This window comes from Xiphophorus hellerii, chromosome 10 (genome assembly GCF_003331165.1).
Source record: "Xiphophorus hellerii strain 12219 chromosome 10, Xiphophorus_hellerii-4.1, whole genome shotgun sequence".
NCBI classification, from domain to species: domain Eukaryota; kingdom Metazoa; phylum Chordata; class Actinopteri; order Cyprinodontiformes; family Poeciliidae; genus Xiphophorus; species Xiphophorus hellerii.
Window position 1 is genome coordinate 22,936,384 of NC_045681.1, and position 12,860 is coordinate 22,949,243.

Below are 12,860 nucleotides of genomic sequence, written 5' to 3' on the forward strand. Positions count from 1 at the left end.
CACTTTTAGTTGCACTTCTGTGTCCTTTGCTGGAATTTCGGAAACAAATTCACCAGTGAGGCAGCGCGTGTCAGCAGGTTTCACTGCACCATCATTATGAAAACGGAACAGTTGTATTTTCAAGAAAAACAGTTTTATTTTTGTATTGGGATGTAGGAAAATAACAACATATTAGATTTTAAATAGCAATACAAAAATAGTTTCTTTTTAAATGTTACACCATCTATAATCGCCGTTAAAGCTGTAGTTCATAACTTTTACAAAAAGTGTTTTTCCATATTTATTAAAACTGTCAAAATGTTGTGACATTATTTTATGAGACAAGTAATCTGAAAAAATTGAGGTCCTGCATCTCCTCCTAGTGCTAATATTGCATCGCTCCGGGTCAAAATCAGCCAATCAGAGCCAGGAGGTGGGGCTTAGCGCTGTAAATCAACCTCCTTACTGTTACAGAAAAACTGTTAATCCACTGTCATCAGTGGCTATGCTAAATAGCATTAGCATTCATGGCATTCTATGTTGTGGAGAACCAGGTGTAGCGTAGCAAAGTGCAAGCAGGAGGAGCTGAGCACGAGAATGATTGACAGCGCTGAGACCCTCCTCGCTCCGATTGGTTGTTTCTGAGTAGTGAATTTCTGCATTTGGTATTGGGAGAAGCTGTATTTTTTTTTTTCAAAGGTTGTGTTTTATACTGTCATGACATAATGATAATTTTAACAAATATGTTAAAAAAAACATTTTTTTAAAAGGTTACATACTGCTGCTTAAATATGTTCCCACAACTCACTAATATGAGTGTTAATAGCTGGTCATATCTCTGACGAGTGCAGAGGCTTTTCAAAAAAATAGATTTCCTAAATAAATACAATCTGTCTCTAGAAATAAATATATAAATAGAAATAGATTTAACAAATAAATAGCAGATCAATAAATATAACAAAAACCGGCAACGTAGGTTTTCAGCTCAGGCCAAAAGAAGAATACAACGATCTTTGGTCAGCTCTGGTTGTCGTCGTCGGCGCTGCGGTCCAGACTCCTGAGGCAACGCTCCACGTCCCGGCTGAACGCCTGCAGCTGGAGCAGGGTCAGGTGAGCCGCCACCTGGACCTCAAATTCCCCCTGGAGGCGCAGTTCCACAGAGGCCGACGTTGGGGGCGCTGCAGTGTGCGATTGGTTCATTTTCTGCATCTGTGAAATGTATCAGGAAGTTGTTGTGATTGCAAGATGTGATACGAAGCGTTTTGTTTTGTTTTTTTTTTCTTTTAGCTGCGATACAAACTTCAAAAATAAATTTACCTTAGCAATCTGGTTTTTTAGATCTCTGACATCGGACATCAACGCAACCACTTTGTCTTTCTCTGCTAGTCGAGGGGCGATGGAGCTCAGTAACCCTTGGTGCAGCTGCAGCCCATCATGCATCACTCTCAAAACGGTTTCCTAATACAGAACGAGGGGAGCAACCTGAGTATGTCTTTTTTTTTTTTTTCTTTAATAAATATATATATTTATGATTACATAAAAAAAAGTTTTCTACGAATGGAAGACGCTTACCAGAGTGAAGTTTTCTGAAACCACTACAGGAGCCGGGGGGAAGCCAATGTTGGTGGCCATGGTTGAAAACCTGCCGATGTCTGAAGAATCCAACTTTAGAGTCTGTGATGAAGAAATTATATGTAGATTGAGAATGTTAAATAGATACGCTTAGATTATCTGTTAAAGTTGTTTTGATTCAGCATTAAGCCACATACAAACTCAAACATCTACAATATTTTCATAATTATGAAAAAATTATTTGCAATAACCACAAAGTACTGTTTACCTAATTCGTAAGATAAACTGTACTTATACTTATTTCAAGTATCATGTAAAGTACTAATGTTAAACTTTATTTGTATCTATACTTAATGGTAATTTTTTATTTGATATTAAAGCATAAAGCTTTAATGTAAACATAGCTGCACAGCAAATAAAGGTCGTAAAACTTTGTATTTTCTGAAAAATTCGCCAACATCAAATTTCTCTCTGTTGCTTTCTGAACAGCAACTTCACTAGTCTCAGATTGTTTAAAGTCAGAAATCTAAGAGTCATAATTCAAAGCTACTTGTTCATTTGAACACTTTATGCCCCATGTGTCTGTACTGGAGTCATGTTTTAAAACAACAAAATTGATTACTTTTTTTTTTCATTTATTAAATACTTTCCTCAATGTAAAATAAAAACTAATCAAGCTCAAGAATTTTTAAAAATATATTAATGTGATGAAGGGCTTTGGGCCCCCCAAATTATATTCTGCTCTGGGCCTTGTGTGACTTTAGGTCGCCTCTGGCAAAGTATGGTACTTTTTGTTAATTTGTAAAAAAAAAAAAAAAAAGTTGTTTTAAAAGAACCAGCATTTAAAGAGAAAACCGAGAAGAAGCCTTCTTGTGGATTTATTCTTGTAATCTCTGAGAGAAAGTGACGGGCACTGAAATGTTAACCGCGCTTCTAAAAGGTGCATTTTAAGTTCCAGAATGGTTCCGTCTGCAGCCCAGAAAACAATAAACACATTTCAGACGGACCGAACAACAGAGCCTCATTTCTCCTGACTGAACCCTTCAGCTCAGAGCGTTATTCATTGTTTTGGTGTTGTTCCTTACAATGACGCAGCAGTATTGCCCGCATATATTCAGCCGAAACGCAAAAAAAACCAACGTGCCAGGTTGCAGCGCCTCACCTCTGTGTGAACGCAGGAGCTGTGCGTGTCGGCTATGGAGTCCAGGATCTTGTGCGTCAAGCTGCGGCTCCTCTGCAGGATCTCCTGGAACTGCGGATCCTCAACAAGTGCGCTGGCGCTCTCCGGCAGAGGCGCGCTGCGGGCGGCGGAGGCCATGAAGCAGGCGAAGACTGCGGGGAGGAAACGGCCGAATAGTTAAGAAGAAGAAGAAGAAGAAGACGCAGAACAACCGTCTTTACAGACAGAACAAAGCCCGTCTCTGTCAGCTCCTGTGTCCTGCAGAACTGAGCTCGACCCCCCCACCCAATCCCAGCCCCCTCAGCCTTCCTCTCTCCGCCAATAAACACAAGAGGCTGCAAGAGTTTTATAAGACTCTCTGCAACATGAAACCCGAGGCAAAAAACCAAAACTGGACACGTCTATCTGAGCCCATGTGAAGGAGTGTTTCTATTTAAGATTAAACGGTCCGGTACCAGCCGGAGCGGATCCCTCCCGCCCCCAGTGCCCGGGTCAGAGCTGTCTGTGAGGGAGCTCTCTCCAGAGATGAGCAGCAAAGGAGGGGAAGCAGCAGTTTTACAACGATTCACTCACTACTCACCAATCAGGACATGCATGGCCTCAGCTGGGTCAGGTTTCACAAGTATTGACCTGAAAATGAGCACTATTACTGATTTACTCTACCCTTATTGGCATATTTATAGAAACACCCAGAGGGGGTGGAGGGGTTTCCATCAGCAGCAGCAGCATCATCATCCTCATCATCGTCTTATCTCACAATCCATGACACAAATTCCGTTGAAATGTACAAATGACTGTTTTCTTTTTTTCTGAAATGATAGCCCAAATACAACTTGTGACTAATTAGAAATTGGCTGATTTTTGTTGTGATGGGATTATAACATGTATAATTGATGTAAATCTGAAAGTTGGGGTAGAACTGGAACCAATAAGGTACTAACTGGTGAACTAGTTTGTCTTCCTTTTCTTACATTTAATGGGAATTCATTTATTTGCTTCATGGACAAAATAACGATTTGTTGCCAGTAAAAACCTATAATCTTAGCCTGGATTTAATTTTTATTCTCTTTTTTTTCTAAACTAAAATTAAGAGAATGTGTCATGACAATCTTCTGAGACAATGAAGCATCTCTGAAGCAAAATGAAGCAAAAAAATAATAATCTCAAACTCAACATGTTTTGTAATGAATTCAGTGGGATGGTTAGGTTCACGACCTGTCCAGGCCGTTCCCCGCCTCTCGCCCAGAACGTTAGCTGGAGATGGGCACCAGCACCTTCTGACCCCACAAGGGTCAAAGGTGTTAGAAAATGGATGGATGGATAGATAGATAGACTACAGCCCATCACTGTACAGTATATATACTTGTGTACTGTATTGTACTGGTGTACTTGCATTTAAATGTACTTCAATGTAAAGTACATTTAAAGTACTTTAAATTTAAATGTACTTCAATGTAAAGTACATTTAAAGTACTTTAAATTTAAATGTACTTCAATGTAAAGTACATTTAAAGTACTTTACATTTACTTTAAATGTAAAGTACTTTACTATTCAAATGTACATTTAAGTAAAATGTACTTTACTCAAGTAAAGAACATTTTTACCTTACTTACCTTACATTTTTACCTTACATTTTTACCTTACCTAACTTGTGACTTTCACTCCACTACATTTAAAATAAATGCTGTACGTTTGACTCTACATTTCCAGTTGGCTTATCGTTTCTCGTTCCTTTCGGCGTTTTTACTCCGCTGTTGCTGTTTTTCTTTACTGAAGTGAAATGGATGCACGTTATGGTCTTTGCAAGAAGGGGGACCAATCACAGTCGCCGCTCACACCTGGGATTTGGAGTGAGGTCATCTTGGTTAAGTGTCTCGAGCTGACATCCCGCGCGCGCGCGCGTGCGGTACTCAGCAATGGAAACTGTTGGAGAAACAAAAGCGGAGAAGCCAATGCAGCCATAGCCGTGTCTGTCTGAGCTCGACGTTTGAATTTTCGGGACTAAATAAGGATTGTTCGTATCAAATGTCTTCTGTGTTTAACATAAACAAGCTATATTTCTGCATTTAAGAACTCGCCTTACAACCCGACAAAGCACACTGAGGTAAGCAGACTTTTTTTTTCTCTCCCAATTTTCAAAAATCGTAAAATGAAGTTGACTGAGGTTTAAGTGGTTGCAGTTAAATGCCGTGACTAATTATTGAAATACAACCGACAATAAATGTTCTAAGTTTGGTGACACAAGTTTGAGTGAAAATATGGCGCAATTTGAGCGCCAAAATGACAAACGTTGCGCAGCACAGGAAGCTAGATCCAGTCTGAGGTCAGATAGTGACCCGATTGAGAGGCTGACATCGGTAACAGCGGCCGGTGTTCTGCTGTTTCCTGCTGAGAATTTCTCTGAGACATATTTTACCATGGTCATTAAATTACCATATATATTATTAAACTGGGAATCCTTTCACTCATTGTAAAATTAACAAATGCTCTTGTATTATAAAAAAAAAAAATTTGCAACAGTAACTTTTAAGTTGACTATAATAAGAAATAAAAGAATATGAGTATAGTTGCTGATTACTTGTAAAGAAAGTAACATGGTAAATGAATTGTGATATTATTTGAAGTTATTTTCCCCCAGCCATACTCTACAAAATATGATGAAATTGCATTACTTTATTAAAGGTGAGAAGTAATAAAACTTTTTATTGCAATTTTGTTATTTACCTAGTTGTCTACCACCATCATTGTGTGTTGTACTTTTGATGCCATTTGAGTTAGCTCTCTTTAACCAAAGTTCTGTGTTTTTTTTAGAGGAAGCGTACAAGGCAGCTGGAGAAATACAGTATAATGAATTGACTACAGCAACCTGCAAGAGAAAATCTGAAGGTTTTCTCACAAACCTCACACAGACGAAACAGTGCAAGTCTCTCACAAGAGTGTCAACAAGGCAGTTCTGAACTTCATAGTTCATGGTCTCCAGCCGTTCTCTCTTGTTGAGCAGCCAGCGTTTCAGAGCCTTATCCGAGATCTGGAGCCGAACTGCTCCATCATGTCTTGAACCACTGCGCGGCTCCAACTTGATAAAGCCACATTAGCAATGAGGAAGGTGCCATACATAGCCACAACGACTGATTGCTGGACTGCGAGGAGGAGGAGTTTCATTGGCATCACAGCTCATTGGCTGGATCTAAGCACCTTCTGTTGGTCTTGTATGCATGCAGTTAAAGGGCACTCACACGTTTGACGTCTTGGCAAGCACTTGAATGACGTACACTGCTAATATGCAATCTGTGAGGAAGATTGCCAGAACCACAACTGACAAGGGATCAAACTTTGTTAAAGCCGTCTGAGTGCTTGGAGGAGACGAAAACAACAACGTTACTGGTGAGGAGGCAACTGATGAAGATCCAACACAAGATTGTCAGGATGAGGAAGTAGAATTCATCCAAGTTGGCACCATGATGACTGAAGATGATGGTCTCAGATATCAGCTTTTGAAGCATCTTTATTGTGCTTGCCATTTGTTCAATCTGGTGGATACAAAAAACTCGAACAAGGCCTACAAGAAATCGTCGAGGTCGGCCTTTTCCAAGTGTCAGGCTCTCTGGAACAAGACTGTGAGGTCTACTGTTGCTGAAGAGGTGGTTGAAGAACATTGTAAACTGCAGCTGGTGCAACCTAACATGACAAGGTGGAACTCCTTTTACTTGGCTGTAGAGCGGATCCTGAGAATCCTCAAAGAGCAAGGAGAGGGAGCGGTGAGAGCTGTCTGTGCTGCACTTGATGTTCCAGTGTAAGTAGTCAATATTTGGTGTTTTACTATTCACACAAAGGGTGCAATCACACCAGGCCTGTTTAATCTGCTTTAATTGAACTGGAGTTGGTTTGCCTATAAAGTCTGGTTTGTTTTGAGAGGTGTGAATGCGTAATCAAACTCTAATGCAGACCAAAAAGGCAAACAGTGGTCCGGTTAAAAACCTAGATCTCGGTTCTATTAAAGTGAACTCCTGTATGGTTCAAATGCAAAAGTGGATGCAAGTGTACCAGAGATAGCTCCAAAAGCAGGAAGTGGATTATAGTGCAGGGCATTCTGGGTAAATACAACCAAAACAAACATGCAAGTCTTGCACTAGTGACAAAAATGGCTTGTCGTCTTTTACCAAAGACAAAAAAGAAATCCTACAACTGCTAAAATCTGACACTTTTCCAATATTTGTTTACATTTTGTGAAGAAGGAAGTTGTACTCATCTCTTCTTCTGAAGTTTTTGTGTTGCTTCCTTCAGGAGTTCTTGCAATAGCGCCTCCACAGGTGAGGGAGGGAAGAGGTTTTTCAACTAGTTTGGAGCGTTTGACTCAGTGCAGTGTGAAAGACAATCGCACCAGCTGAAAAAATGTAACAAATGTTGCAATTTTAGTTCCCAATCAAATTGAGTCTACCGGACTATCAGGTATGAAAACACCCTAGCACTTAACACTTAATAATTACCCAATGCTGCGCCTATTGAAATTATTCCAAGTAAATCTTAGAATTAGTCAGATACCCTGTGGAAAAGAAATTCCGATGGGATGGCTGCTCCCTACAGTCAACGCTCTCATCTCCAAGCTTGACAAAACCAGAGTGTCGCTGAAATTATGCAAGCCACTGGTCGATACCCTGCAAGACGGAGTGAAGAAACAATTTGGGGAAATGATATCCGACCCGGACCTGGTCACTGCAACCATTTTGCATTTGAGATTTAAGAAATCCTGGACTGCAGATGAAGAGGATGTAAAACTGGGCAGGAAAATTGATGATGTGAATCATTAAATCTTGCTCCATCATTTTCCGATTTTGACTTTTTTTTTGTTTGTTTAGTGAAATGAATCAGAAATCTTATTTAGACACAGAAGACTTGAGAAATCTAGGTCGTTCTTTCCTTAAAAGTCAATTGGACAAATGACTTAGAGCATCGTTAAGAGTTTTATAAAAAATGCAATGATTGTTTTATTTAGGTCTCAGTTGCAACAAGGAGCATCTTCCTGAACACAAGACTCCTCTGCAGCCAACAAATCCCTCAAGCGGTTCTGATCAAGCAGATTTTTTCTCCAACATGAAGCACGTTCACACCCAGGAAACAACCAAACAACTTGATGCATACCTGCCTGTGCAGCTGAAGGTATGTCCGTTTTAAGGTCTTACCCGGCTGTATGCACCCTGTTGCTCAAGCTAAACACTGCCAGCTTTTCTTTTGAGTGACCCCCATCATAAGCAACTTGTACACTATTATTTTTTTATACACAATCCTTTGGTAAGATAATTGTACACGTCGCACTTTGACCTCACGTCACGACAAATACATGCAGTACTTTTGCAGACCACCAGTGGTTTGGGGATTGCAGTTTGAGAAAGACTGATCTAGATTAATCTGTGCAGAGCTTTCACTGTATAGTAAGTGTCTACGTTAATATTGACCATACTTATAGTTACTGGTGTTTTTTCTTTTGTTTGGTGGAGTGGGGATTATATAAGGTTAAAAAAATGATGAAAATAGCTTATGGTTTTTTTATTGCACTTTTATGTCGAAGTTCTACAGATGGCATAGACTTTTTGTTGTACACAGTCAGGTGGTTTCAACAAGTTACAAGGTTCTGCAAAAGCACTTGGAAAACATTACAAGAGTTTACTGATACTGATCAATAATATTCTATTATATATAATTATAGAATATTATTATTATTGTAATAATTTATTGTTTGTCTAATAGTCTCCTAATATATTTCTAAAAACACTTTCCATTTCCAAGAACAGGAACTTAAGCAAATCTCTCTAGTAAATTCCGTCGTTACCGTTGGTGATTCAGCTGAGCTAGTAGTTTATGAATGAGCTTGTCTAACTGAATGAAATCCCAAGCAGCATAACAAAGAAGCCTGGAGGAAGCGGGCATTTCCTCTGACGACGGGAGAGTGAAATTGAAAGTCAGTCCCATTTATGTGGGATTTTCTTTTCTTAATATGCTTTGTGTTTTCCTGGACTGACCAACATTTGCACTCGGCTTTGTTGGTTACCTCTTGTTTGAACCGGGAAAAGGTGAAGTGTGACGTACAAGTGTGTGTGGAGCTATGAATATGTGGGACAACGTTTTAACTAATTCATGCATCTAAGGAGGCAACTTGAGGCTGCTGCTCTGATTCACTCATGAATAAAAGCCACTTACCTGCATGATGGACTGAGAAAATAAAAATGCAGGTACAGAACGTTAATCTCTGCTGACTCCCTGCCTGCAGCAGGTTCTGATGTGGGACTAACGACAGAGTCATTAGAGCAGAAACATCCATCCATTATCTATAACTTATAGCTACCTATCTTTACAGGGTCATCGTGGGCTGATGTCATTGGGTTGGAGGCAGCGTACGTCCTAGAAAGGTCATCAGTTCAACACTGTTGACCTGTCCAGGATATTAAGCTGTCACAACCTAGAGACAGTTTTAACAAATATGTAAAAAAAACATTTTGTTTTACATAAAAAAACATATTACAGCTTTAACAGTCTGAAACTCACTTGCTCACAGATAGGTGAGTTTCAGACTCACTTGTCTGTGCCACCTCAACAAGCTCTTTAGTTGCAACTGTTCCATGCAGAAAGTTGATATAGTTAGAACTAAATGTTTCTCAGCTTATTGTGAGCTCACCCTCTAGTATGTCACTGTTTAGTGGTGCTCAGTTCAAGTTCAAAGAGCAGGACCATTAAGTTTAATGTTTTGCATGCAGTTTAATTCCACTCATTAATGCTCTCTTCTGAATGCAGTTGTAGGCCACTTTGGGTTTCGTAATCTGTTTACATGTAACTGCTTCAAGTATACACACAATGCAGCGGAGAGATGAGAAACTGTCTATGAGAACTTTCTAACATCAGCTGCTAAGATAGTAGCTCTGAATTAGAGTTTTAGTTTTGTAACCATAATATACTGTCAGAAGCAAATCAAAGGAATTTTATTGAGACTCCAGGAAATGTCATGTCCTGGAAAACTGATACATAATATCACTAAAAGCAGCAGATAAATAAAAAGGTTACATTTTATTAATGCAGATGTCCACTGGGTATGATTCAGGGAGCACACCAGACTTTAGATATCAACATAAGGACAAGATGGGAGCGCCCTCTGGTGGTGGTAATATTCTTGACAACCTTTAGATCTACAATGCAAAAGTTTCAGTCTTTCTCTCTCTCTCTCTCAGATTCTCTCTTGAAATGTAGTTTTATGTTTGTATTGTAGTTTCACAATTCTACTTCAAAAAAGATTTCGTTTCCATTTGCTCTCAAATGATTTTTTTTTTGCACTTTGTTTATTTAGGATAAAGCCCCACAAATCATGTTAATTTCCATCCATCCATTTTCTAACATGCGTATCCCTAGTGGGATCATGAGGGAAGCTGATGTCTATCTCCAGCGGTCAACGGGTGAAAGGTGGGTCACCCAGGACAGGTCACCAGTTCATGGCAAATCATGTAAATATGTTTCAAATCTTCTTTTTTTTCTTTTTTCAACTTAAATTTCTTTTCTTTTGAGCAAACTTTATGGCCCCAATCTAGCTCCACAGAAAGGGGCCGCGTATTTACTTCGTATCGGTTTGACGCAATAATTTTCCGTATCTCATCCCTCCAGTATTGGAGCAGAGACATCGATAACTGGCTCGACTGGAGCTGGACACCCAAGGATTGGAGAAACGTTTCAAAGATTCAGATTATTTCATTATGTGTTGCTGCATGATTCCTTGTGGATTTAGTGCGGTGCATCTGTGGCCTCTGAATATACTAAAACATTGCAGTGAGTTTATTTTGAGGCCAAGCACAGCTGGACACGTCTCGGCTCTCTCTTCAAACAGTTGATCTATTCACCAGTCAGTAAAGCTCCCTAAAACAAAGCTGGCCCTATTTTATTTTTACCTCCTGAATCTTCAGATTGTGTGGCTTTTTGTTTTTCTCATTTTCTTTCTCTGTTCTTATGCTATATTGCAAAGGAAGCCAACGATAAGAAAGTTTTTGGAATGTAATTGGCCATCTAATGTCAGTTTTCTGACTTTTGAATGTGCTTGACATTAATCTACAGTCACCGCTGTTCAGACACTATAATGTGTTAAAACACACTTGAAATAAGTCGGATGCATTAGCGTTCAGGTGAGAACTTCTCTGCCTTCAATTCACAATCATGTGCTAAAACATTGTTGCCACTGTTATGCCTGCATACAAATGCAGACATATTTATTCACTCCGTGTTGGAAGACTTGTGAAAAGCCTTGAAATGAACCCGTCTTTTAGAGCTGTAGATAAATGTTAAACAGGAACATTTGGAAAAGATCCAACCTTGGATTTGAGTAGTGGGGGAAATCCCAGATTGAGAAATAACAGTTTTTAACAAAGTCACTAATTACACAACTAGTTGCTACTTCTTAAAATTCCTTGAAGTACAACTTGTACTTGAACTCTAAATTAGAAATCCGTGACATGAGTCAGAGGTTAGTTTCTTTCAGCCACTAGGCTTGAGGAAAGGACCCGCTGTAGACTTATGCTGCGTGTGAAAAAATTAAAGTCATAATCAGTATCATAATCTTTCAAAAAAATTTAATGAAGGTTGAATTCTTTCACTTCAAATTCAGTTATTTACTAGATTTGCACCAATCTGACAGATAATCAACAGGTAATCTGTGAAAAGATCAATCTTCTGCACTTCCTCTCTGAGCTACTTTTGCTGTCTGAAGAAATGCACCGCTCACGACCAAAAACAACCAATCAGAGCCAGGAGGAGGGGCTTCGTGCTGTTAATCACCATCAGGTATGCGCTCCTAAATGTGATAATGGTGGAGAAACAACTTACCCTTAATGATAAAACGCTTTTCTGCTGTCATTGGTGGGAGACATACACAGGAATGATTGACAGCGCTAAGACCTAACGCTAACACTGGTAGGAAGCAGAGGAGCTGGATTTTTTTTCACAGATTATCTATGTCGTATAATACTGTCACAACATAGTGACAGTTTCAACAAATAAATAAAAACATAGATTTTTTTGTTATAAAAGTTACATACTGCAGCTTTAACCAGACACAAAATCATTGGGCCTGTGGGCAACTTCGCATGAGATATGCTTCCTTACTGTGGATGCCAATGATTTTTTCTGTATCTGCATAAAGGTTGCCCCGAGTTTAGCCACCGCTCTGTAAAATTTGCAAGGCAACACCAGATCACCGACTTTGACATACTTGGATCAGATCCAGAGAGTTTCGTGTTTACGCTGGATGCCTGACACCATTGATCCTACAACACTTTTTTTTTTTTTCTTCTCTGCGACTGACGTTACTAAGCATGTGATTTCATGTGAAGTGAAAGCAACACTGTGATTACGTTGGAAAACGATGTTTCACTGGAGCCGGCCCAGTCAGGAGATAATGTGTGGAAACTGTGGAAACGGAGCCAGACAGCTCGTCCTCAGGACGGATGTGTAGACATGAAAGGATGTTGCTCAGGAAATGATTTCACAGCAGACAGCATGACAGTGATAAGACGTAAATTTTCCATGAGAGCCTCTATAGCTACTCACTTTGGCACGACTTTTACACAACATAGCTTTTGTCCTTAATGTGGGTTTACAAACAGTCTTGTGCAAATGTTTTAGACCATATCAAAGAACTTCCAAAGGAGCAAGACTTTCTTTTGATAAAATTGTTTATTCTTTCTGGAAACATTTCAAGTTTTTCCTGAACTTCAGCTGCTCTTTAGCTGCTCTTTTAGTTAGTTTCAGTCCATGTCCTTGTACCTGACTATTGCAATACATTGTGCAGCGTGTATAAAATAAGCAGGCAAATGGAGGCCAACTATAAACACCAGTAGAACAGTATTTTAAGATGGCGTATTAGGGCCATTGTAGATAGAAAAGGAGTACGTTTTTGTCAAAAAACTAAAAAATGTTGAGATTAGTCTTACAAATTTATTAGAAAAAACAAGAAAAGTTCTGAATTTGATAAGTCAAAAATTTGCTAGAAAAAACTCAGAAATTTTGTGATTGTCATCATAAATTTTTGATTTTCAAAATTCAACAATGTCAGCTTTTTGGAATATCTGAGATTTTGTCTCAAAAAATGTTCAGACTTTT

The 12,860-nt window shown here is 39.2% G+C and overlaps 1 protein-coding gene across 1 annotated transcript; it reads right to left on the reverse strand.

Annotated features, from left to right (window-relative positions):
- Positions 1 to 114: 114 nt before the first annotated feature.
- On the reverse strand, positions 115 to 3,752 carry csf3a (colony stimulating factor 3 (granulocyte) a). Its single transcript, XM_032574769.1, has 5 exons — positions 3,312 to 3,752; positions 2,714 to 2,883; positions 1,552 to 1,653; positions 1,297 to 1,437; positions 115 to 1,188 (listed from the first exon to the last, which is right to left on the reverse strand). The coding sequence occupies exons 1-5, from the start codon at positions 3,325 to 3,327 to the stop codon at positions 997 to 999; spliced, it is 621 nt and encodes a 206-aa protein (XP_032430660.1). The 5' UTR covers positions 3,328 to 3,752; the 3' UTR covers positions 115 to 996.
- Positions 3,753 to 12,860: the final 9,108 nt, after the last annotated feature.